The 25203-nt window shown below is 42.7% G+C and overlaps 1 protein-coding gene across 6 annotated transcripts; it reads right to left on the bottom strand.

The window, feature by feature from the left end:
- Nucleotides 1–1580: 1580 nt before the first annotated feature.
- On the bottom strand, nucleotides 1581–25203 carry chm (CHM Rab escort protein). Of its 6 annotated transcripts, none has more exons than XM_074610173.1 (19): nucleotides 25112–25203; nucleotides 19226–19292; nucleotides 18959–19031; nucleotides 18700–18824; nucleotides 17777–17892; nucleotides 17585–17658; nucleotides 17036–17182; nucleotides 16035–16151; nucleotides 15636–15747; nucleotides 15189–15411; nucleotides 12866–12943; nucleotides 11528–11635; nucleotides 10076–10139; nucleotides 9622–9852; nucleotides 9132–9228; nucleotides 7598–7696; nucleotides 2253–2398; nucleotides 1963–2100; nucleotides 1581–1887 (listed from the first exon to the last, which is right to left on the bottom strand). In XM_074610173.1, the coding sequence occupies exons 1-19, from the start codon at nucleotides 25161–25163 to the stop codon at nucleotides 1777–1779; spliced, it is 2178 nt and encodes a 725-aa protein (XP_074466274.1). In that variant the 5' UTR covers nucleotides 25164–25203; the 3' UTR covers nucleotides 1581–1776. The 6 variants fall into 6 exon arrangements, with proteins under 6 accessions (XP_074466274.1, XP_074466276.1, XP_074466272.1 ...); XM_074610175.1 differs by having other exon boundaries at nucleotides 1581–1860; nucleotides 1987–2100; XM_074610171.1 differs by having other exon boundaries at nucleotides 1581–2100.

Below are 25203 nucleotides of genomic sequence, written 5' to 3'. Positions count from 1 at the left end.
ACATGGGAACATCAACCAGAGAACACCAACCAGAGAACTTCAACCAGAGAACATCAACATGAGAACATCAACCTGAGAACATCAACCAGAGAACACCAACCAGAGAACTTCAACCAGAGAACATCAACATGAGAACATCAACCTGAGAACATCAACCAGAGAACACCAACCAGAGAACTTCAACCTGAGAACACCAACCAGAGAACATCAACATGAGAACATCAACCAGAGAACACCAACCAGAGAACACCAACCTGAGAACACCAACCAGAGAACACCAACCAGAGAACACCAACCAGAGAACATCAACCTGAGAACATCAACCAACCAGAGAACATCAACATGAGAACACCAACCAGAGAACACCAACCAGAGAACACCAACCAGAGAACATCAACCTGAGAACATCAACCAACCAGAGAACATCAACATGAGAACATCAACCTGAGAACATCAACCAGAGAACACCAACCAGAGAACTTCAACCAGAGAACACCAACCAACCTGAGAACATAAACATGGAGGAGTGGTGGTCTCCATCTCACCTTTAAACAGCTGCAGCCTGAAGGAGCCTGAAGGAGCCTGAAGGAGCCTGAAGGAGCCTGAAGGAGCCTCCAGGTGTGAAGCAGGTAAAAGAACCCCCAGGTGTTCTGTTTAGACCCGGTAGACTCACCTGTAAGTAGACTCACCTGTAAGTAGACTCACCTGTATGTAGACTCACTGGTAGACTCACCTGTATGTAGACTCACCTGTAAGTAGACTCACCTGTATGTAGACTCACCTGTAGACTCACCTGTAGTCCTCCTGACCAGCAGCCTTCACGTGTCAACACATGGCCGCAGGTGCGTGCAGCAGTCATCACCGTCCGCCGGAACCGAGAGCTCTCACATTGGTTCCTCCTGAAGTCTCTCTGGACTCAAACGCCTTCAACCTTCCACCAACTCAGATTATATTATTTTACTTTATTAATTGTGTTTCTCACATGGAGCTCTGAAAGGTGGGACAACTGTTTTTATCTTTGTTGGAAATCAAGTTTATTTTATATATATATATATATTTTATATATATATATATATATATATATATATATATATATAATTAATTTATATATATAAATATATATATATTAATTAATAATATATATATATATATATATATTATTAATTAATATAATAATATATATATAATTAATTTATATATATAAATATATATATATATTAATTAATAAAGCGTATTATATTATATATATTATTATTATTATATTAAGTTTATTATATTGTTATTATTATTATTATATTAATTAATAAAGTGTATTATATTATATATATTATTATATTAATAAAGTGTATTATACTGTTACTTTAATTAATAACGTTTATTATATTATATATATATTACTATTATATTAATTAATAAAGTTTATTATACTCTGACTTTAATTAATAAAGTGTATTATATATATATTATTATTATTATTATATTAAGAGAGTTTATTAAACTATGACTTGTTGTGTTGACGTTGTTGTGAATAAACTCTGGTTATAACCTGTGGTTATAATAAACTCTGATGACGGTTTGAATTCATGTTGAAGCTTTAATGTTTACACAGAACGATATTTATATAAGACAGGAAGCAGAAAAATAATAAAGTTCTGAAAATAAAATAAAAAAACTGATAATAGAAAAATAATAATAAAGATTTAAAACCATGAATGAAGGCAACTTTAACCCACAATGCACTGCAGGAGGTTCTGGCTTTGATGGAAGGATGAAGATTTACTCCTCAGAGTGAGGCTTCTGCTCCTCCTGCAGCACCTCCTCCTCTTCTCCTCCTTCATCCTCCTCTCCTCCGTCCTTCTCTCCATCATCCTTCTCTCCTCCATCCTTCTTTCCTCCATCCTCCTCTCCATCATCCTTCTTTCCTCCATCCTTCTCTCCATCATCCTTCCCTCCTCCATCCTTGTCCTCGTCTCCTCCGTCCTTCTCCTCCTCTCCGGTGTTGGAGGAGGTGTTGTCTCCGTCGTAGATGATGTCTTCAGGGTTGGGAGCCGGAGGACAGAACTCCTCCTCAGGAAGAATCTTGTGGAAGATGGACTCGGCCTGAACGCAGCGTAGAAATGACACGTCTTTTATTAGATCAATCAGTGATCAATAGATCAATAAAGGTATTGATCTGATGTGACCAGCTCTGGATGAGTGTTTCAGTCTGAGTTAATGACAGCAGATACCTGAATCCATCCTCAGAGTCTCACCTGTCTGACGGCGTGCTCGTGACCCAGCTCTCCGTCCGGTCCGGAGCACACGTACACGTTAGACGGGAGGTCGTGACCTTCGACCTCCAGACCAGAACCGTCGACCATGTTGAAGTAGAGACACCAGAGGACAGACGGGCAGCTCTCTGCAGACAGACAGACAGACAGACAGACAGAGAGACAGACAGACAGACAGACAGACAGACAGACAGACAGACAGACAGACAGACAGACAGAGAGAGAGACAGACAGAGAGACAGACAGACAGACAGACAGACAGACAGACAGACAGACAGAGAGAGAGACAGACAGAGAGAGAGACAGACAGAGAGAGAGACAGACAGACAGACAGACAGGTAATTAATAAAGTTTATTATAGTCATTTAATAAATATAGTTTATTATATTGTGATTTTGATTAATAAAGTATATTATATATATTATTATATTAATTAATAAAGTTAATTAAACTATGACTTTAATTAATAAAGTTTATTATATTATATATATTATTATTATTATATGAATTAATAAAGTATATATTATTATTATATCAATTACGGATTAACAGATATGACGTCACGTTACTCAGACTACCACAATAAAAGCGGTAACTTCCTTCTACCTCCACAGAGACTCAGATGAAGCAAATCCATCTGACTCCTCCTGCTGCGTGTTACTGGGACCAGTAACTGTAATCTATTACATTACACTCTGATGATCAATACAACAAACAGCAACCTCAAAGACGTCTGTCGCCATGGTTACCCTTTAAAAAGACAGGAAGAGACAACAGCAAAGAAAAGAAAAGAAGAGATGTGTAAAATGTCAAAGAGGTTGTTAGTCAAATGTCAATTAGAGGAGAAGAAGAGGAGGAGGAGATGAAGAGGAAGAGAAGAGGAGGAGAAGAGGAGGAGAAGAGGAGGAGGAGGAGATGAAGAGGAGGAGAAGAGGAGGAGGAGGAGGAGGAGGAGGAAGAGGAGATGAAGAGGAGGAGAAGAGGAGGAGAGGAGGAGGAGATGAAGAGGAAGAGAAGAGGAGGAGAAGAGGAGGAGGAGGAGGAAGAGGAGATGAAGAGGAGGAGAAGAGAAGAGGAGGAGGAGGAAGAGGAGATGAAGAGGAGGAGGAGAAGGAAGAGGAGATGAAGAGGAAGAGAAGAGAAGAGGAGGAGGAGGAAGAGGAGATGAAGAGGAGGAGGAGGAGGAGAAGGAAGAGGAGATGAAGAGGAAGAGAAGAGGAGGAGAAGAGGAGGAGGAGGAGGAAGAGGAGATGAAGAGGAGGAGAAGAGAAGAGGAGGAGGAGGAAGAGGAGATGAAGACGAGGAGGAGGAGGAGAAGGAAGAGGAGATGAAGAGGAAGAGAAGAGAAGAGGAGGAGGAGGAAGAGGAGATGAAGAGGAGGAGGAGGAGGAGAAGGAAGAGGAGATGAAGAGGAAGAGAAGAGGAGGAGGAGGAGATGAAGAGGAGGAGGAGGAGGAGAAGGAAGAGGAGATGAAGAGGAAGAGAAGAGGAGGAGGAGGAGATGAAGAGGAGGAGGAGGAGGAGGAGGAGAAGAGGAGGAGAAGAGGAGGAGGAGGAGATGAAGAGGAGGAGGAGGAGGAGGAAGAGGAGGAGGAGGAGAGGAGGAGGAGGTGCAGCAGACTGTAGGGTTCTAATAGAGTAGCTCTGCTCCTGTCGGATGTGAACGGTGTGTTATGGTGTGTTATGGTAAATGGTAAATGGACTTGGACTTATATAGCGCTTTTCTAGTCTTCCGACCACTCAAAGCGCTTTACACTACATGTCAGTATTCACCCATTCACACACACATTCACATACACTGATGGCAGAGGCTACTAAGGTGCCAACTTTGACCATCAGGATTTAATCTAAATACTCATTCACACACCGATGGCTATGCCTCCGGGAGCAATTTGGGGTTAAGTGTCTTGCTCAAGGACACATCGACATGTGACCCGGAGCAGCCGGGGATCGAACCACCGACCTTCCGATTGGTGGACAACCTGCTCTACCCTCTGAGCCACAGCCGCCCGTTATGGTGTGATATGGTGTATTAGGGGTTAAATCTGGAGATCAATGGAGCTGAATGAGAGCTTTTATTTTGTTAAGTGAAACTGCAGTGCTGTACTTCCTGTGTGGAGAGAGAACATCACGCTGTCAGACCGTCTGATGAAGAATATGGAGGCTTTAAATGTCAGTCTCAGTGAGATCAAATCCTCTGAAGGGACCAAATGTCAGATTAACATACAGAGACACTGGGGGGGGGGCTCTTCAGGGACAGGAAGTCACCGTCCACACGTTCTAAACTACCACCATGTTTAGTACCGCGTCACATCAAACCTTCAGTCTGACGACCTGAATCACACGTTTTAACCAGGACTAGGGACGTTAAGAACTAGAGATGCACCGAAACCACGTTATTCAGCCCGTCTCACCACACCGTCAGGGAGGTGGAGCGGGACGACCCGAGAGATGGTGACGAGAGGTTAACGTCACGCTGCCGTAAAGTGGTATCGGTGCCGTGGTATCGGTGCCGTTGTATCGGTGCCGTTGTATCGGTGCCGTGGTATCGGTGCCGTGGTATCGGTGCCGTTGTATCGTTGCCGTTGTATCGGTGTGGTATCGGTGCCGTTGTATCGGTGCCGTGGTATCGGTGCCGTTGTATCGGTGCCGTGGTATCGGTGCCGTGGTATCGGTGCCGTGGTATCGGTGCCGTTGTATCGGTGCCGTTGTATCGGTGCCGTGGTATCGGTGCCGTTGTATCGGTGCCGTTGTATCGGTGCCGTTGTATCGTTGCCGTTGTATCGGTGTGGTATCGGTGCCGTTGTATCGGTGCTGTGGTATCGGTGCCGTGGTATCGGTGCCGTTGTATCGGTGCCGTGGTATCGGTGCCGTTGTATCGTTGCCGTTGTATCGGTGTGGTATCGGTGCCGTTGTATCGGTGCCGTGGTATCGGTGCCGTGGTATCGGTGCCGTGGTATCGTTGCCGTTGTATCGGTGTGGTATCGGTGCCGTTGTATCGGTGCCGTGGTATCGGTGCCGTGGTATCGGTGCCGTGGTATCGTTGCCGTTGTATCGGTGTGGTATCGGTGCCGTTGTATCGGTGCCGTGGTATCGGTGCCGTGGTATCGGTGCCGTGGTATCGGTGCCGTTGTATCGGTGCCGTTGTATCGGTGCCGTGGTATCGGTGCCGTGGTATCGGTGCCGTTGTATCGGTGCCGTTTTAGGAGTACATGAGATCAGTATCGGACCCGATACCCGATCCTGGTGTCGGCATCGGTGCATCCTTGTTAATAATTAACTGTTTAACCGACATTAAGAATTTTAACCGATTAATGCTATTGATTAAACGGTTAAAAGAAAAATTAATACTTAATTAAAAAGCTGAGCAAAAACATCACAAGTTGCGTTAAAGAACTGAGTGGCGTTAAAGAAATGAAGGCATTGTTATGGTGTTCACTGTGACGGCGTTGTTACGGTGTTCACTGTGACGGCGTTGTTACGGTGTTCACTGTGACGGCGTTGTTACGGTGTTTACTGTGACGGCGTTGTTACGGTGTTCACTGTGACGGCGTTGTTACGGTGTTCACTGTGACGGCGTTGTTACGGTGTTCACTGTGACGGCGTTGTTACGGTGTTCACTGTGACGGCGTTGTTACGGTGTTCACTGTGACGGCGTTGTTACGGTGTTCACTGTGACGGCGTTGTTACGGTGTTCACTGTGACGGCGTTGTTACGGTGTTCACTGTGACGGCGTTGTTACGGTGTTCACTGTGACGGCGTTGTTACGGTGTTCACTGTGACGGCGTTGTTACGGTGTTCACTGTGACGGCGTTGTTACGGTGTTCACTGTGACGGCGTTGTTACGGTGTTCACTGTGACGGCGTTGTTACGGTGTTCACTGTGACGGCGTTGTTACGGTGTTCACTGTGACGGCGTTGTTACGGTGTTCACTGTGACGGCGTTGTTACGGTGTTCACTGTGACGGCGTTGTTACGGTGTTCACTGTGACGGCGTTGTTACGGTGTTCACTGTGACGGCGTTGTTACGGTGTTCACTGTGACGGCGTTGTTACGGTGTTCACTGTGACGGCGTTGTTACGGTGTTCACTGTGACGGCGTTGTTACGGTGTTCACTGTGACGGCGTTGTTACGGTGTTCACTGTGACGGCGTTGTTATGGTGTTCACTGTGACGGCGTTGTTACGGTGTTCACTGTGACGGCGTTGTTATGGTGTTCACTGTGACGGCGTTGTTATGGTGTTCACTGTGACGGCGTTGTTATGGTGTTCACTGTGACGGCGTTGTTATGGTGTTCACTGTGACGGCGTTGTTATGGTGTTCACTGTGACGGCGTTGTTATGGTGTTCACTGTGACGGCGTTGGTTAATTCTACGGTGTGTTTATTATTGAGGTCAAAGAGAGCTCTACTTCTCATGTACATAAATAGAGTGGACAAAATAACAGAAACAATAAATAAATACATAAGAATAAATAAATGTAATTGTAATGAAAGAGATAATGTCGGTTGCAGGTCGATCAGAGTGTTGAGCTTCAGACTGAAAGAAGCTGAAGCTGCAGTTTAACAGAAACTTCTCTCCTCATCATCAGTGATGAATCTCTGTCCACCTGCATCCATCCATCCTCCCCGTGTGTTCCTGGAGGTTGTTCATGTTATAATTAAAAGCACAGAAGAAGATGATGAATGAATTAAAGACAAAGAGAGGAGGAGGAGGAGGAGGAGGAGGTCAGAGAGGAGAGAAAGTTTACAGCATAGAGAGAGTATCATCTCTACCGTGTTCACAGCACGCCGCGCTTTGCTCGCCACAGTTTCACCTCCAGATCCGTTTATTCACGGCTGGATTCATCTGGTTCTATCGATGGTATGAACCCAGAATCAACAGACTGAGCTCTGATTTAAAATCAATAAACGGATCAAAATGATGCTGAAATAACGACATCATGATGCTGATCAGTAAAACGTCTGAATACGTGCTTTGTCACGTCTGTTACCGTGACGACAAGCTGACAACTTTTAAAATGCTTGTTTTGTGAATGGAGTCTGGTTGGATCAGCACCGGGCTCTGCAGCCGCTCCATCAACACTCAACATGACGTCATCCAGAGACGGTGTTTCTACCGTAGATATCTACATACTCAGGAACTTTAGAATTACAGAAACTAGACACCACTCAAGACGTTTAGTATTGATGACCGGCGACCAGATGTTCAACAACATCAGGACACCAGGAGAACAGCGTTTCTATTACTCTAATTGTGTGCATTCAGGTCTTGGCATTGTGTGTGTGTGTGTGTGTGTGTGTGTGTGTGTGTGTGTGTGTGTGTGTTACCTTGGTCATGTGACTCTGGCGTGCGGAACATCCTGGTAACCAGCGGCGACAGGTCCTCGTAGGCGGAGCCGACTGACTGACAGGTCAGATGAACCAGATCTACAGACGGACAGGAAGTAAACCTCATTAAACTACTGCATTAATAACAGTTTACACATGAATTATAGATTTATTATTTTAATCATAAATAATTCACTCAATTTATATATAAGTATTTATTTGTTACATTTCTTTGATCAGTGACTTAAACTGATTATTATGTCAATAATCAGCTGATTGGTCTGGAACACAATTTTAAGACTTTTTTTTTACGACTTTATTGTGGATATGAAAACGCTGTGTGTGTGTGTGTGTGTGTGTGTGTGTGTGTGTGTGTGTGTGTGTGTGTGTGTGTGTGTGTGTGTGGTTAGATAAATGGTGTTTTGTTTTGAAGGCGTTCAGGCCCACTGACTCAGTAACCAATCACACTGCAGCATCACGACAACACAGCAGAATAAGAAGCTCACACACACACACACACACAGAGCAGTATGTGTGTATGTGTGTGTGTGTGTGTGTGTGTGTGTGTGTGTGTCATTAATCAGTGTTTCTGTTGGTGGATTCATCAGTTTTCTCTTCAAGGACACTGGAGGATTCTCAGACCATCATCCTCTCTGCTTCACATCTTTCACATTTAACATATTTCATATATTTAACCCTCCGAGAGCCACAAGAGAGCCGGTCTAGTCTTCTGTAGGGGGTTACAGGGGGTCTGTAGGGGGTCCAGGGGGGTTTTAGGGGGTTACTGGAGGTCTATAGAGGGTTACAGGGGGTCTTTAGGGGGTTTAGGGGGTCTTTAAGGGGTACAGGGGGTCTTTAGGGGGTTACAGGAGGTCTTTAGGGGGTTACAGGGGGTCTAGGGGGTCTTTAGGGGGTACAGGGGGTCTTTAGGGGGTTATAGGAGGTCTATAGGGGGTTACAGGAGGTCTTTAGGGGGTTACAGGTCTATAGGGGGTTACAGGAGGTCTTTAGGGGGTTACAGGAGGTCTATAGGGGGATACAGGAGGTCTTTAGGGGGTTACAGGTCTATAGGGGGTTACAGGAGGTCTTTAGGGGGTTACAGGAGGTCTTTAGGGGGTTACAGGAGGTCTTTAGGGGGTACAGGGGTCTTTAGGGGGTTACAGGGGGTCTTTAGGGGGTTACAGGAGGTCTTTAGGGGGTTACAGGAGGTCTTTAGGGGGTACAGGGGGTCTTTAGGGGGTCCAGGGGTCTTTAGGGGGTACAGGGGGTCTTTAGGGGGTACAGGGGGTCTTTAGGGGGTCCAGGGGTCTTTAGGGGGTACATGGGGTCTTTAGGGGGTTACAGGAGGTCTTTAGGGGGTTACAGGGGGTCTTTAGGGGGTTTAGGGGGTCCAGGGGGTCTTTAGGGAGGTCAAGGGACCCCTTTGAAGACAGTTTGTCCTCTCCAACATTTGGTGTAACTTTGCAGTGTTATTCAGTGTTGTTGAATATTTTCTGTCTCATAGCAGCTCGACGACAAACAGACTCAGACTCACGTGTCCCCGGCATGCAGGTCATCGTGGACGGACAGAGCTCCACCATCTTCACCACCGGACATCCTGCTGCTATTGGAGGAACCGTTACCATGGAGACCTGGCAGACAGACAGAGAGACAAACAGTTAGACAGAGAGACAGACAGAGAGACAGAGAGACAGACAGACAGAGAGACAGAGAGACAGACAGAGAGACAGTTAGACAGAGAGACAGTTAGACAGAGAGACACAGACAGAGAGACAGAGAGACAGACAGACAGACAGACAGACAGAGAGATGTCTTTAATGGAGGACGTCCTCAGAGAACCAGATTAGTTTCATCTCATTACTGATCACTGCAGGCTGACACACTCTGACCAGACCTCATTCAATATCTCAATATTTAACTCACAACCTAATTAGTGTGTGTGTGTGTGTGTGTGTGTGTGTGTGTGTGTGTGTGTGTGTGTGTTCAGGTGACTTTGAGGATTGTCTTCAGTAATTGACTCTTACATTTATTTGACTGTTCCTCTCTGACTTTCTTTCTGATCTTTTGTCTTCTTCATCACTTCTCTGATATTCATGAACATCAATCCCATAATGCACTGGGACTGAAGGACACGCTGACCTCTGACCTGAAGCTTCACTCTGAAACACTCCGAGAGTCTGATTAAAGTCTGTCGGGTCTTTGCAGAGACTGACGGACGTCGTGGTCCTGATGCTGCAGACGTCAGTCAGGTTGACCTGATAGAGACGTCCATCAACGCTCTGAGAGCATCACCACATGACAGTTTAGCCTTCTGCTAACGGCTGCTGTTAGCAACCCTTTCTCTCCGTCTCTGAAACGCTTCTCCGATATCGTCTAAAAATGTACCGAATAAGAATAATACTGATAACAAAGAGTGAAGAAAACAGCAAAATAATAAAGAAAATAAACAAATGTAAATGTTTTATGAGCATCATTTACCTGTTGGTCTGAGTCGCTGGGCAGGACGGAGCCGTCCGTGATCAACACGGCTCTGGACAGAAACCTGAAGACACACACAGACTGATTATCACTGGTTGCTAGGGTGTGAATAAACTGATTATCAGCGGTTGCTAGGGTGTGATTACACTGATTATTGGTGGTTGCTAGGGTGTGAATAAACTGATTATCAGTGGTTGCTAGGGTGTGAATAAACTGATTATCAGCGGTTGCTAGGGTGTGATTACACTAATTATCACTGGTTGCTAGGGTGTGAATAAACTGATTATCAGTGGTTGCTAGGGTGTGAATAAACTGATTATCAATGGTTGCTAGGGTGTGAATAAACTGATTTATCAGTGGCTGCTAGGGTGTGAATAAACTGATTATCAATGGTTGCTAGGGTGTGAATAAACTGATTATCAGTGGTTGCTAGGGTGTGAATAAACTGATTATCAGCGGTTGCTAGGGTGTGAATAAACTGATTATCAGTGGTTGCTAGGGTGTGAATAAACTGATTATCAATGGTTGCTAGGGTGTGATTAAAGTGATTATTGGTGGTTGCTAGGGTGTGATTTAACTGATTGTTGGTGGTTGCTAGGGTGTGATTTAACTGATTGTTGGTGGTTGCTAGGGTGTGATTTAACTGATTATTGGTGGTTGCTAGGGTGTGATTGAACTGATTGTTGGTGGTTGCTAGGGTGTGATTAAACTGATTGTTGGTGGTTGCTAGGGTGTGATTAAACTGATTATTGGTGGTTGCTAGGGTGTGATTGAACTGATTGTTGGTGGTTGCTAGGGTGTGATTAAACTGATTGTTGGTGGTTGCTAGGGTGTGATTACACTGATTATCACTGGTTGCTAGGGTGTGATTAAAGTGATTATCAGCGGTTGCTAGGGTGTGATTAAACTGATTATCACTGATTGCTAGGGTGTGATTAAACTGATTATTGGTGGTTGCTAGGGTGTGATTAAACTGATTATCAGCGGTTGTGCTAGGGTGTGATTACACTGATTATCACTGGTTGCTAGGGTGTGATTAAAGTGATTATCAGCGGTTGCTAGGGTGTGATTAAACTGATTATCACTGGTTGCTAGGGTGTGATTAAACTGATTATTGGTGGTTGCTAAGGTGTGATTAAACTGATTATTGGTGGTTGCTAGGGTGTGATTAAACTGATTATTAATGGTTGCTAGGGTGTGATTAAACTGATTATTAATGGTTGCTAGGGTGTGATTGAACTGATTATTGGTGGTTGCTAGGGTGTGATTGAACTGATTATTGGTGGTTGCTAGGGTGTGATTAAACTGATTGTTGGTGGTTGCTAGGGTGTGATTAAACTGATTGTTGGTGGTTGCTAGGGTGTGATTTAACTGATTATTGGTGGTTGCTAGGGTGTGAGATGGCTGCTTCGATGATGACTGTTTGATGGTTGAGGATTGGTGGGTCCTGACCTTGTGGGCGTGGCCACCCTCTTCCGGTCCGCCCCCACGAAGCCGTCCTCTACTATGAAATGGCTGCAGCTGATTCGCTGCCCTCGGCTGTCAATCACCGCCTTACACCTGACAGAAAGGGGAGGAGACAGGACGCCATGATGTCATAGATTAGACTAAAGACAGATAGATTTTAAACTAAATTTAAATGTCAGTAAACGTCCCTCTGAGTTTCTTTAAGTCTTCAGCTGCCTCGTTTAGTTTAAAACACAAAGACATTCAGTTCACAGACTCAGAAAAACAACAATATTCACATTTGACAAACTTGAATCAGTGATTTTTTGGTGATTTTGCTTTAAACAAACGATGAATCAAAAGTTAGAATTAATCTAAAGTGTTCCGTCGATCAACTGATGGATTAATCAGCTGAGTTTAACTTCCTACAGTTAGTTTAACGGACTGTCAGATCACAACCATCTGAATATCTGACTCCATTAAATCACCTGCTCAATAGAGAAGTGATTGATTGGTCAGATGCTGCCTGTTCAAGGGTGTCTCACACACACACACACACACACACACACACACACACACACACACACACACACACACACACACACACACACACACACACACACACACACACACACACACACACACACACACACATTGAGGCGCTGCTGAAACCTATTATTGGGAATAATGATGCGCACAAAAGCTCATCCATAACCTCTGACACACACACACACACACACACTAGAAGGTCACACACACTCTTAAGGTTAATAGACAGATGATAATAACACACAGTCAGAGCTCCTGCTGCTGGGTTAGCTCTGTTAGCTCTGTTAGCTCTGTTAGCTCTGCTAGCATTTAATCAGGCAGCAAAACATGATGAAGAGGAGGAGATGAAGAGGAGGAAGAGTAGGAGGAAGAGGAGGAGGAGATGAAGAGGAGGAGGATGAGGAGGAGGAAGAGGAGGAGATGAAGAGGAGGAGGATGAGGAGGAGGAAGAGGAGGAGGAGATGAAGAGGAGGAGGATGAGGAGGAGGAAGAGGAGGAGATGAAGAGGATCAGAGGGTTAAATTATGATGTTAATTTCCTCTCTATAAATTGAATATTTCACTGATCATAAATTATCATCCAATCACAGCTCTGAACAGGAAGGTCACACACACACACACACACACACACACGCAGACGCACACACACACACACACACACACCTGTCTACCTGTCTGTTGAATTCCTTCATTTTTTAATCTCATTAAAACACCGACGACAAACTGGAGTTCTCCGCTCAGAGTACTCAGACTAGTACTCTGAGTACTCCCAGTAGTATTAAAGTAGTATTAGTACCTGTTGGTGTCCTTGTCCAGCAGCAGACAGGTGACCGAGTGTCTCAGACAGTAGATTCCTCCGAACACAGCACACATCCTGAAACAACAACATCACCATCATCATCATCATCATCATCATCATCATCACCATCATCATCATCATCATCATCATCACCATCATCATCACCATCATCATCACATCATTATCATCACCATCATCATCATCAACATCATCATCACCATCATCACCATCATCATCATCATCACCATCATCACCATCATCATCATCATCATCATCATCACCATCATCATCATCACCATCATCATCACCATCATCATCATCAGGTGGGTATGAAGATCTAATGCTATATTGTTTTATCTGTACAGTTTAAGGGGTTTAACTCTTAAGGGTAAAGTTGAGGGACAGGTTTGATGCTATCTGGTAGATGTTAAGTGATTTTTGACTCATTTAAAGAACATCAAAACAAAGAGGTCATACAGGAAACATTCATATATTTGAATCCTTAATGAATCCATTAATGAGCCCCAGCTTCAGGATGAACCATTTCATATATTCTGTAGATGTTAAAGGGATTTTAATGTGTTAATAACCCGTTAAGAGTTTATAGTGAGATCCTCTGATCTGGTCTCCTCAGACTCTGTCTCTGAGTGAGGATTTTCAGAATAAAAGCTTTATTAAGATGATGTTTAAAGAAGAGAATGATGACTGACAGATCTCTCAGTCAGCTGAGCTGATTAATCATCACAATAATAATCAGGTCGCTCCATAAATCACACACACTGTAACACACACTGTAACACACACTGTAACACACACACAAACACACACTGTAACACACACAAACACACACTGTAACACACACTGTAACACACACACACACACACACACATTGACCTTTTCTTGAAGAGTGAACACTTTCAGTCACACACACACACACAATCTGTCATCACGTGTTCATTACTGTGTGTGTGTGTGTGTGTGTGTGTGTGTGTGTGTGTGTGTGTGTGTGTGTGTGTGTGTTCTGTCTCTTTGAAGCATGGTTAGATGTTGAGCCAAATCACACAACTGTAATTTCCATCGTCTGGACAGTTAATGCTTTGTTTTCTTTTAATCAAGGACACACACATTCATCAGTTGTGTGTGTGTGTGTGTTTGTGTGTGTGTAGTCTAATCACCTTTAATAATAATAATAATAATAATAATAATAATAATACAATCTAAGGAGGAAGGAAGGAAGTCACCTGTCGTTACGGCGTACCGTCATCGGTGGCCACGCCAAAGAGAAGGAGGCGGAGATCTACGAGACTTTAAATCAACTGTTGAGACGTTTTAATTGACTTTATTAATTAAATCTGTAAATGTCTAAAGTCTAAATGTCTGACTTCAGGTCAACATCAGGGACAGATGTTTGTGAAGGTTCTCAGTCATCAAGGTCCCTTTAAGGGAAAATTACATTTTTAAGTAAAAGCTGTATTCTTAAAAGGAGATTATCTGATTTTCAAACTTAAGAAATAAAATGATGCTTTCTAATAGTAATAAAAAGTTAAAATGGACTTTCTAAGTAAAGATTTGACTTTATAAACAGATATTATGACTTTCTAGGTAATCATTTTGAGATACCATATAAAAACTCTGCAAATAAAAATGTCTTTCTTCGTCAGTGGAAAAGTCAAACTGACGAGTTTTAAAGCTGTAATAGTTTATCAATAACAGACGTTTAGATTATGTAGAAATATTGATCAGTAGAGCTGACAAACTAACACAATATAAGGTGTGTGCGTGTGTGTGTGTGTGTGTGTGTGTGTGTGTGTGTGAACGTGTCTCAGCTGAGCAGTAATATCCGCTGGAGCTCGTATAATATGTAAATGAGCTGAGCCCTGGGCGACACCCTCCTCATTAATATTCATGCTCTGTTCTAATGAGACGACCGCGGGGACCCTGCTGGTATTAAGATACTGCAGAAGTACATCACACTGGAGTACTACTACTGCAGTACTCACACCATGCAGTACACCGGCAGATGAAGAAGTAGTAGTACTACTGGCAGATGTGGAAGCAATACTTGCAGTGGTACTAGTACTTTAAATAAGCACAAACGCCTCTACTGTAACACAGTAGATATAGTAGTAGTACCAGTAGTAATACTAGTAGTAACAAGAGCAGCACTACTTGTAGTAGCAGTGTAACAGTAGTAGTACTAGTAGGTGTAGACGCAGTAGTGGTAGAAGTAGTACTAACAGTGGTGACAGTAGTAGAGTAAATAGAAGTAGAAGTAGTACTAATGGTAGTATTAGTAGTACACCACCTGACAGGTTCTTACCTACAGAAACACTGGGGGATCTCGCCGAGTCCGTAGACAGGAAACAGGAAGGGCGTGTTGCCGTAGCGACCCAGGCAGCGCAGGAAGTGACGCGTGGAGGCGAGGCCCTCCTCTGTGGGCGTGTCTTCTGTTACCATGGCGATGGAGTGAAGCAGGAAGTGCTCCAGGTTGTCACCGAGCTGCTGGTCACGCAGGAACTCCAAATATGGCCGGCCGTTGTAGGCTGAAGGGAAGGGGGGGGATAAAGGACTACGTTACCCACAATGCCCCGGGAACTGACATGTCAGCAGTTGGTCAGGAACATAGAGAGTACGTCTCTGGGTAGGAGGACGTTTTACTGGCGTCTGGTCGTCTCTTTCAGTCCAACATGGTGGACGATGTTACGCTGAGCGAACTATTGACTTCATCTTATTAACGTACGTGGTTGTTGTTGGTAACCTGTCTCACCTCGCTGCTCCTCCGTCTCCTCCACACAGGAAGTCAGGAAACGCATCAACTTCCTCTTTTCTACCACAGACAGCTGACGACTGGCAAACACATCAGCTCTGCTGCAGGGCACCTGAGAGACAGACAGGTAGACAGAGAGAGAGACAGGTGAATAGAGAGAGAGACAGGTAGACAGAGAGAGAGACAGGTGAACAGAGAGAGAGACAGGTAGACAGAGACAGACAGGTAGACAGAGAGAGAGACAGGTACACAGAGACACAGACAGATAGACAAAGAGAGAGACAGGTGAACAGAGAGAGAGACAGGTAGACAGAGAGACAGACAGGTGAACAGAGAGAGAGAGAGACAGGTAGATAGAGAGACAGACAGGTAGACAGAGAGACAGACAGGTGAACACACCTGCTCCACGTTGCCGTGGCGATAGGTGAGGATCCTGGTGACGTTCTTGAACTCTGCATAGCGACTGACGTTTGATTTGATGAGCAGGTCGACCAATGAGCCGCGAGAATACATGAGCTGGAGGAAGAACATCATCATCATCATCATCATCATCATCATCATCATCATCATCATCATCATCATCATCATCATCACCATCATCACCATCATCATCATCATCACCATCATCATCATCACCATCATCATCATCATCATCATCATCATCACCATCATCATCATCATCATCATCATCACCATCATCATCATCATCATCATCACCATCATCATCATCATCATCATCATCATCATCACCATCATCATCATCATCACCATCATCATCATCACCATCATCATCATCATCATCATATCATCATCATCATCATCATCATCATCATCATCATCACCATCATCATCATCACCATCATCATCATCACCATCATCATCATCATCACCATCATCATCATCATCACCATCATCATCATCATCACCATCATCATCATCATCACCATCATCATCATCACCATCATCATCATCATCATCATATCATCATCATCACCATCATCATCATCATCACCATCATCATCATCACCATCATCATCATCACCATCATCATCATCATCACCATCATCATCATCATCACCATCATCATCATCAACATCATCATCATCACCATCCTCATCATCATCACCATCACCATCATCATCATCATCACCATCATCATCATCATCACCATCATCATCATCATCATCATCACCATCATCACCATCATCATCATCATCATCATCACCATCATCATCATCATCATCACCATCATCATCATCATCATCATCATATCATCATCATCATCATCATCATCATCACCATCATCATGTTATATTATATGATATTATATTGTTATGTAATGTTCCGTCTAAATAAAGTTGTTATATGATGTTATAGTGTTTATTTCTACATGGCGTTACCTTGGAGACCAGGTCGATGTTGAACCGGCGTCCTTCCTTCACCAGCTGAGCGTAGCTGATCTTCTTCCTGGTCGGCTCTGATTGGCTCTGAGCTGCAGCGGGGGTTGGCTGATCGACCTCTGGCTCCTCCCCCTCTGTCTGGGAGAGCTGTGTGATTGGACAAAACATCTGTCAGTCATGATGACCCGTCATTAAGAGCTCTTCATCTACCTCCCTCACCTGTTGGTCCTCTACCTCTACCACCCTCACCTGTTGGTCCTCCTCATCTACCTCCCTCACCTGTTGGTCCTCTACCTCTACCACCCTCACCTGTTGGTCCTCCTCATCTACCTCCCTCACCTGTTAGTCCTCTACCTCTACCTCCCTCACCTGTTGTTCCTCTACCTCCCTCACCTGTTGTTCCTCTACCTCCCTCACCTGTTGGTCCCCTACCTCTACCTCACTCACCTGTTGTTCCTCTACCTCCCTCACCTGTTGTTCCTCTTCCTCCCTCACCTGTTGTTCCTCTACCTCCCTCACCTGTTGGTCCTCTACCTCTACCTCCCTCACCTGTTGGTCGTCTTCCTCCCTCACCTGTTGGTCCTCTTCTTCTGGTTTCTGGTTTGATTCTTCTTCCTTTGAATCTACAACCAATGAAAACACACCTGTTAAACTGGTTCTGAAGTTTCACATTAACGTCTGAATCATATTAATCATATTAATTATATTTATCATATTTAGTGTTTAATTAAAGAATCAAACCTGCAGATTCGGTCTCTGATGCTTCTTTGGCTGCGTCTCCATCAGGTCCTCCTCTGTCTTCTTCTGTGGTGTTTGGAGCATCAGAACTCTGAGCTTCCTCCTCCTCATCTTCCTCACTGAGAACAACATTAATAACCGTCTCAGGACTAGGGATGTTAACAATTAACCGTTAACCCACATTAACAATATTACACATCAGCACATTGGAATTCATGATTTAAAACATTTTGAGGACACTTTTTATATTTTTCAGACACTTTTTTTTAGACCTTTTTTGACATTTTCCCGACCTTTGTCTGACTTTTTGGGACATTGTTTTGACTATTTTAAGGTATTAAAAAAATAAAACTATTTTTACTATTTTTCTTTTTTACATTTTCTGACTGTTTTTTTAACGTTTTTTAAACTTTTTTTCTGCCCTTTATCTGACTTTTTGGGACATTTTTAGGGCCTTTTTCTGAACTTTTTAGGAAATTAATGCGACTTTTTCCAGACATTTATTTTTCTGACATTTTTAAAAACTTTTCTTAGGAAGGTTTTCGGATATGTTTTGACATTTTTCAGACTTTATTCAGGACATTTTTAAAAAAGTTTTAAAGACATTTTAGGATTTTTTTTTACTTTTTTAGGACGTTTTTCGAGCCTTTTTCTGAACTTTTTCGGAAATTATTCAGACTTTTTTTCCAGAATTTTAACAAAAAAATTGGAAAGCTTTTCGGATATTTTTTGACATTTTTCGGACTTTATTTAGGAAATCTTTCCGACATTCCGACCTAGAGACGGTTGCGACGGAGAATGTGGACCAGCCGGCGCCGGGGGGAGCGATCCCACGAGGGTCTCCTCCCACACCCGTTGAGAAGTTGATCGTGTAGATGCGGCGCGTCGACCTCGACTGGAGGTCATCAAAGGACTCTGAGGTTTACCTGGTGAAGCAGAACACCTGCAGGTTACTGATGGAGGCGGAGTCTGAGTTAGACAGGTAGATCAGCTCCTCCCCTTCCTCCAACAGACTCGAGCAATCCTGAAGCTCCTCTGGCTGCGACTCCTCCTACAGCACACACAGGTTACTGTTCATCTGATCAATCACCTGATCAACAATCTGATCAATCATCTGATCAACACTTCCTCATGGTCAGCAGCAGTACGATCCTGCAGCCAATCAGAAAGCAGCGCTGTACTCACCTGGTGCTGTTGTATCCAGGTGAGCAGAGCGTTGAAGGTGAAGCTAGCCCAGTTAGCTGCATAATAACTCCTCCTGAACACACACACAGTAAAATATAAATATATATATACATATATATATATATATATATATATATATATATATATATATATATATATATATACATATATATATATATATATATATATATATATATATATATATTGATTTAGTCGTATCAATAATCACAACACTGAGATTATGTTTGCAGATATACGAGTGCTGACCTGTCGATGTGAAGAACTCTCTGACCGACTCTGGAGAACGCTGCTGCTGCCACCGACTCAGCTAGACCTGAACACATCATCAATAATCTATAATCAATTATCTTTAATCAATAATCAATCATCTATAATCAATAATCTATCATAAATAATGTATAATTTATAATCTATAATCTATCATCTATAATCAGTTATCTATCATAAATAATCTATCATAAATAATCTATAATCAATACCTGCTACATCACCTCCATTAATCTGAAAAGCTTTTATTGTGGAATATATTTCTGTGTTGTTTTATTTTGTGAATATTTATGTTCTTCCTTCATCAGTGTTGTATCAGACCAGAAATATCATAGTAAATACTTCACTAATGTATACTTATATATTACAGTTAGAGTATTTTATTCTACTTATAGAACACTTTCTTTTCTTATGATTCTATAACATTCAAGCATTGTGTGCTCACTGCAGTAAAGTACTAATACCACACGGTACAAATACTCTGTTACAGTAAAGTACTAATACCACACGGTACAAATACTCTGTTACAGTAAAGTACTAATACCACACTGTACAAATACTCTGTTACAGTAAAAGTACTAATACCACACTGTACAAATACTCTGTTACAGTAAAAGTACTAATACCACACAGTATAAATACTCTGTTACAGTAAAAGTACTAATACCACACAGTATAAATACTCTGTTACAGTAAAGTACTAATACCACACAGTATAAATACTCTGTTACAGTAATAGTCGTGCATTGAAAATGTTCCTTCAGTAACAGTACATCAGTTTAATCAGTAAAATGTAGTTAAAGTATTTAAACTGTGACTGTTGTACTATTATTATTATTACTCATGCTTTAGTGACACCTTCACAATGTTTGTTCAATATTATAAATAATACAATAACAATACTATTATTACAATAACATTATTAACATTATTAAAATGAAAAACTAACTAAAGCTGTCAGATAAATGAACTGTAGTAAAGTATAAAGTAGCATCACCTTGAAATATTCAAGTGAAGTACAATACCTCACATGTGTACTACAGTACCTCACGTGTACTTCACGTGTACTTCAGTACCTCACATGTGTACTTCACATGTGTACTTCAGTACCTCACATGTGTACTACAGTACCTCACATGTGTACTTCAGTACCTCACATGTGTACTACAGTACCTCACATGTGTACTTCAGTACTTCACATGTGTACTTCAGTACCTCACATGTGTACTTCACATGTGTACTTCAGTACCTCACATGTGTACTTCACATGTGTACTTCAGTACCTCACATGTGTACTTCACATGTGTACTTCAGTACCTCACATGTGTACTTCACATGTGTACTTCACATGTGTACTTCAGTACCTCACATGTGTACCTCACATGTGTACTTCAGTACCTCACATGTGTACTTCACATGTGTACTTCAGTACCTCACATGTGTACTTCACATGTGTACTTCAGTACCTCACATGTGTACTTCACATGTGTACTTCACATGTGTACTTCAGTACCTCACATGTGTACCTCACATGTGTACTTCAGTACCTCACATGTGTACTTCACATGTGTACTTCACATGTGTACTTCAGTACCTCACATGTGTACTTCACATGTGTACTTCACATGTGTACTTCAGTAACTCACATGTGTACTACAGTACCTCACATGTGTACTTCACATGTGTACTTCAGTACCTCACATGTGTACTACAGTACTGTACAGTAGTAACAGTAGTAACAGTACAGTAATAACAGTAGTAACAGTAGTAACAGTAGTATCAGTAGTAACAGTAGTAGCAGTAGTAACAGTAGTAGCAGTAGTAGCAGTAGTAGCAGTAGTAACAGTAGTAACAGTAGTATAGGTAGTAACAGTAGTAGCAGTAGTGACAGTAGTAGCAGTAGTAGCAGTAGTGACAGTAGTAGCAGTAGTAACGGTAGTAACAGTAGTAACAGTAGTAGCAGTAGTAGCAGTAGTGACAGTAGTGACAGTAGTAACAGTAGTAACAGTAGTAGCAGTAGTAGCAGTAGTGACAGTAGTAGCAGTAGTAGCAGTAGTGACAGTAGTAACAGTAGTAACAGTAGTAGCAGTAGTAGCGGTAGTGACAGTAGTAGCAGTAGTAACGGTAGTAACGGTAGTAACAGTAGTAACAGTAGTAGCAGTAGTAGCAGTAGTGACAGTAGTGACAGTAGTAACAGTAGTAACAGTAGTAGCAGTAGTAGCAGTAGTGACAGTAGTAGCAGTAGTAGCAGTAGTGACAGTAGTAACAGTAGTAACAGTAGTAGCAGTAGTAGCAGTAGTGACAGTAGTGACAGTAGTAACAGTAGTAACAGTAGTAGCAGTAGTAGCAGTAGTGACAGTAGTAACAGTAGTAACAGTAGTAACAGTAGTAGCAGTAGTGACAGTAGTAGCAGTAGTAGCAGTAGTGACAGTAGTAACAGTAGTAGCAGTAGTGACAGTAGTGACAGTAGTAACAGTAGTAACAGTAGTAACAGTAGTAACAGTAGTAACAGTAGTAGCAGTAGTGACAGTAGTAACAGTAGTAACAGTAGTAACAGTAGTAGCAGTAGTAGCAGTAGTGACAGTAGTAACAGTAGTAGCAGTAGTGACAGTAGTAGCAGTAGTGACAGTAGTAGCAGTAGTAGCGGTAGTGACAGTAGTAGCGGTAGTAACAGTAGTGACAGTAGTAGCAGTAGTGACAGTAGTAGCGGTAGTAGCAGTAGTAACAGTAGTGACAGTAGTAGCAGTAGTAACGGTAGTAGCAGTAGTAACGGTAGTAACGGTAGTAGCAGTAGTGACAGTAGTGACAGTAGTGACAGTAGTAGCAGTAGTAACAGTAGTAGCAGTAGTGACAGTAGTAGCAGTAGTAGCAGTAGTGACAGTAGTAGCAGTAGTGACAGTAGTAGCAGTAGTGACAGTAGTAACAGTAGTAGCAGTAGTAGCAGTAGTGACAGTAGTGACAGTAGTAACAGTAGTAACAGTAGTAACAGTAGTAGCAGTAGTAGCAGTAGTAGCAGTAGTGACAGTAGTAACAGTAGTAACAGTAGTAGCAGTAGTGACAGTAGTAGCAGTAGTAGCAGTAGTAACAGTAGTAGCAGTAGTGACAGTAGTAGCAGTAGTGACAGTAGTGACAGTAGTAACAGTAGTAACAGTAGTAACAGTAGTAACAGTAGTAGCAGTAGTGACAGTAGTAACAGTAGTAACAGTAGTAGCAGTAGTAGCAGTAGTGACAGTAGTAACAGTAGTAGCAGTAGTGACAGTAGTAGCAGTAGTGACAGTAGTAGCGGTAGTAACAGTAGTGACAGTAGTAGCAGTAGTGACAGTAGTAGCGGTAGTAACGGTAGTAACGGTAGTAACAGTAGTGACAGTAGTAGCAGTAGTAACAGTAGTAGCAGTAGTGACAGTAGTAGCAGTAGTAACAGTAGTGACAGTAGTAGCAGTAGTGACAGTAGTGACAGTAGTGACAGTAGTAGCAGTAGTAACAGTAGTAGCAGTAGTGACAGTAGTAGCAGTAGTAACAGTAGTAGCAGTAGTGACAGTAGTAACAGTAGTAGCAGTAGTAACAGTAGTAGCAGTAGTGACAGTAGTAGCAGTAGTAACGGTAGTAACAGTAGTAGCAGTAGTAACAGTAGTGACAGTAGTGACAGTAGTAGCAGTAGTAACAGTAGTGACAGTAGTGACAGTAGTAGCAGTAGTGACAGTAGTAGCAGTAGTAACAGTAGTGACAGTAGTGACAGTAGTAACTGTAGTAACAGTAGTAGCAGTAGTAACAGTAGTGACAGTAGTAACAGTAGTAGCAGTAGTGACAGTAGTGACAGTAGTAGCAGTAGTAGCAGTAGTGACAGTAGTAACAGTAGTAGCAGTAGTAACAGTAGTAGCAGTAGTGACAGTAGTAGCAGTAGTAACGGTAGTAACAGTAGTAACAGTAGTGACAGTAGTAACAGTAGTAGCAGTAGTGACAGTAGTAACAGTAGTAGCAGTAGTAACAGTAGTAGCAGTAGTGACAGTAGTGACAGTAGTAGCAGTAGTAACGGTAGTAACAGTAGTAGCAGTAGTAACAGTAGTGACAGTAGTGACAGTAGTAGCAGTAGTAACAGTAGTAGCAGTAGTGACAGTAGTAGCAGTAGTAGCAGTAGTAACAGTAGTAGCAGTAGTAACAGTAGTAGCAGTAGTAACAGTAGTGACAGTAGTAACAGTAGTAGCAGTAGTAACGGTAGTAGCAGTAGTAACAGTAGTAGCAGTAGTAACAGTAGTAGCAGTAGTAACAGTAGTAGCAGTAGTAACAGTAGTGACAGTAGTGACAGTAGTAGCAGTAGTAACGGTAGTAACAGTAGTAGCAGTAGTAACAGTAGTGACAGTAGTAGCAGTAGTAGCAGTAGTGACAGTAGTGACAGTAGTAGCAGTAGTGACAGTAGTAGCAGTAGTGACAGTAGTAACAGTAGTAGCAGTAGTAACAGTAGTAGCAGTAGTGACAGTAGTAACAGTAGTAGCAGTAGTAGCAGTAGTGACAGTAGTGACAGTAGTAGCAGTAGTAACAGTAGTAGCAGTAGTGACAGTAGTGACAGTAGTAGCAGTAGTAACGGTAGTAACAGTAGTAGCAGTAGTAACAGTAGTGACAGTAGTGACAGTAGTAGCAGTAGTAGCAGTAGTGACAGTAGTGACAGTAGTAGCAGTAGTAACAGTAGTAGCAGTAGTGACAGTAGTAACAGTAGTAGCAGTAGTAACAGTAGTAGCAGTAGTGACAGTAGTAACAGTAGTAGCAGTAGTGACAGTAGTGACAGTAGTAGCAGTAGTGACAGTAGTGACAGTAGTAGCAGTAGTAACAGTAGTAGCAGTAGTGACAGTAGTAACAGTAGTAGCAGTAGTAGCAGTAGTGACAGTAGTAACAGTAGTGACAGTAGTGACAGTAGTAGCAGTAGTGACAGTAGTGACAGTAGTAGCAGTAGTAACAGTAGTAGCAGTAGTGACAGTAGTAACAGTAGTAGCAGTAGTAACGGTAGTAACAGTAGTAGCAGTAGTAACAGTAGTGACAGTAGTGACAGTAGTAGCAGTAGTAGCAGTAGTGACAGTAGTGACAGTAGTAGCAGTAGTAACAGTAGTAGCAGTAGTGACAGTAGTAACAGTAGTAGCAGTAGTAACAGTAGTAGCAGTAGTGACAGTAGTAACAGTAGTAGCAGTAGTAACGGTAGTAACAGTAGTAGCAGTAGTAACAGTAGTGACAGTAGTGACAGTAGTAGCAGTAGTAGCAGTAGTGACAGTAGTGACAGTAGTAGCAGTAGTAACAGTAGTAGCAGTAGTGACAGTAGTAACAGTAGTAGCAGTAGTAACAGTAGTAGCAGTAGTGACAGTAGTAACAGTAGTAGCAGTAGTGACAGTAGTGACAGTAGTAGCAGTAGTGACAGTAGTGACAGTAGTAGCAGTAGTAACAGTAGTAGCAGTAGTGACAGTAGTGACAGTAGTGACTGGTTACCTGTCAGGTTGTTATTGTAGTGTATTCAGGATGCTAACTGATAGCATCACACTGACAGCTGTTAGCTGTTAGCATCAGGCTAAAGCTCTGAGCAGCAGAGCTAACGCTATATATCTATATATCTATATCTATATATAGATATAGATATATAGATATAGTGTACATTGCTGCTAACACTACCAAACAGCAGCTGTGTGTGTGATTCCAGAAGCTGGCCGTTAGCTGCTAGCCGCTGTCATTCTAAGTGAACGGGCCGTTAGCCTCTAGCTAACCCTAACCCTGACTCCCGGGTTAGACCCGTTCAGACCGGTTCAGACCGGGATGTTCTGGAGCAGAGACTCGTTCAGACACATGACCCGGGTCACAACACGGAATAGACACTCAGGTGTTCTGTACCTGTCCCCAGGATGACGACGTCAAACTCAGACGGCAGGTCCTCCGCGGCCATGTTGAAACACTGAGTCACGTGACAGAGACGTCTCTGATCC

Source organism: Sebastes fasciatus, chromosome 16 (assembly GCF_043250625.1).
Source record: "Sebastes fasciatus isolate fSebFas1 chromosome 16, fSebFas1.pri, whole genome shotgun sequence".
Taxonomy (NCBI): domain Eukaryota; kingdom Metazoa; phylum Chordata; class Actinopteri; order Perciformes; family Sebastidae; genus Sebastes; species Sebastes fasciatus.
This window is presented reverse-complemented; position numbering and strand designations above follow the sequence as displayed.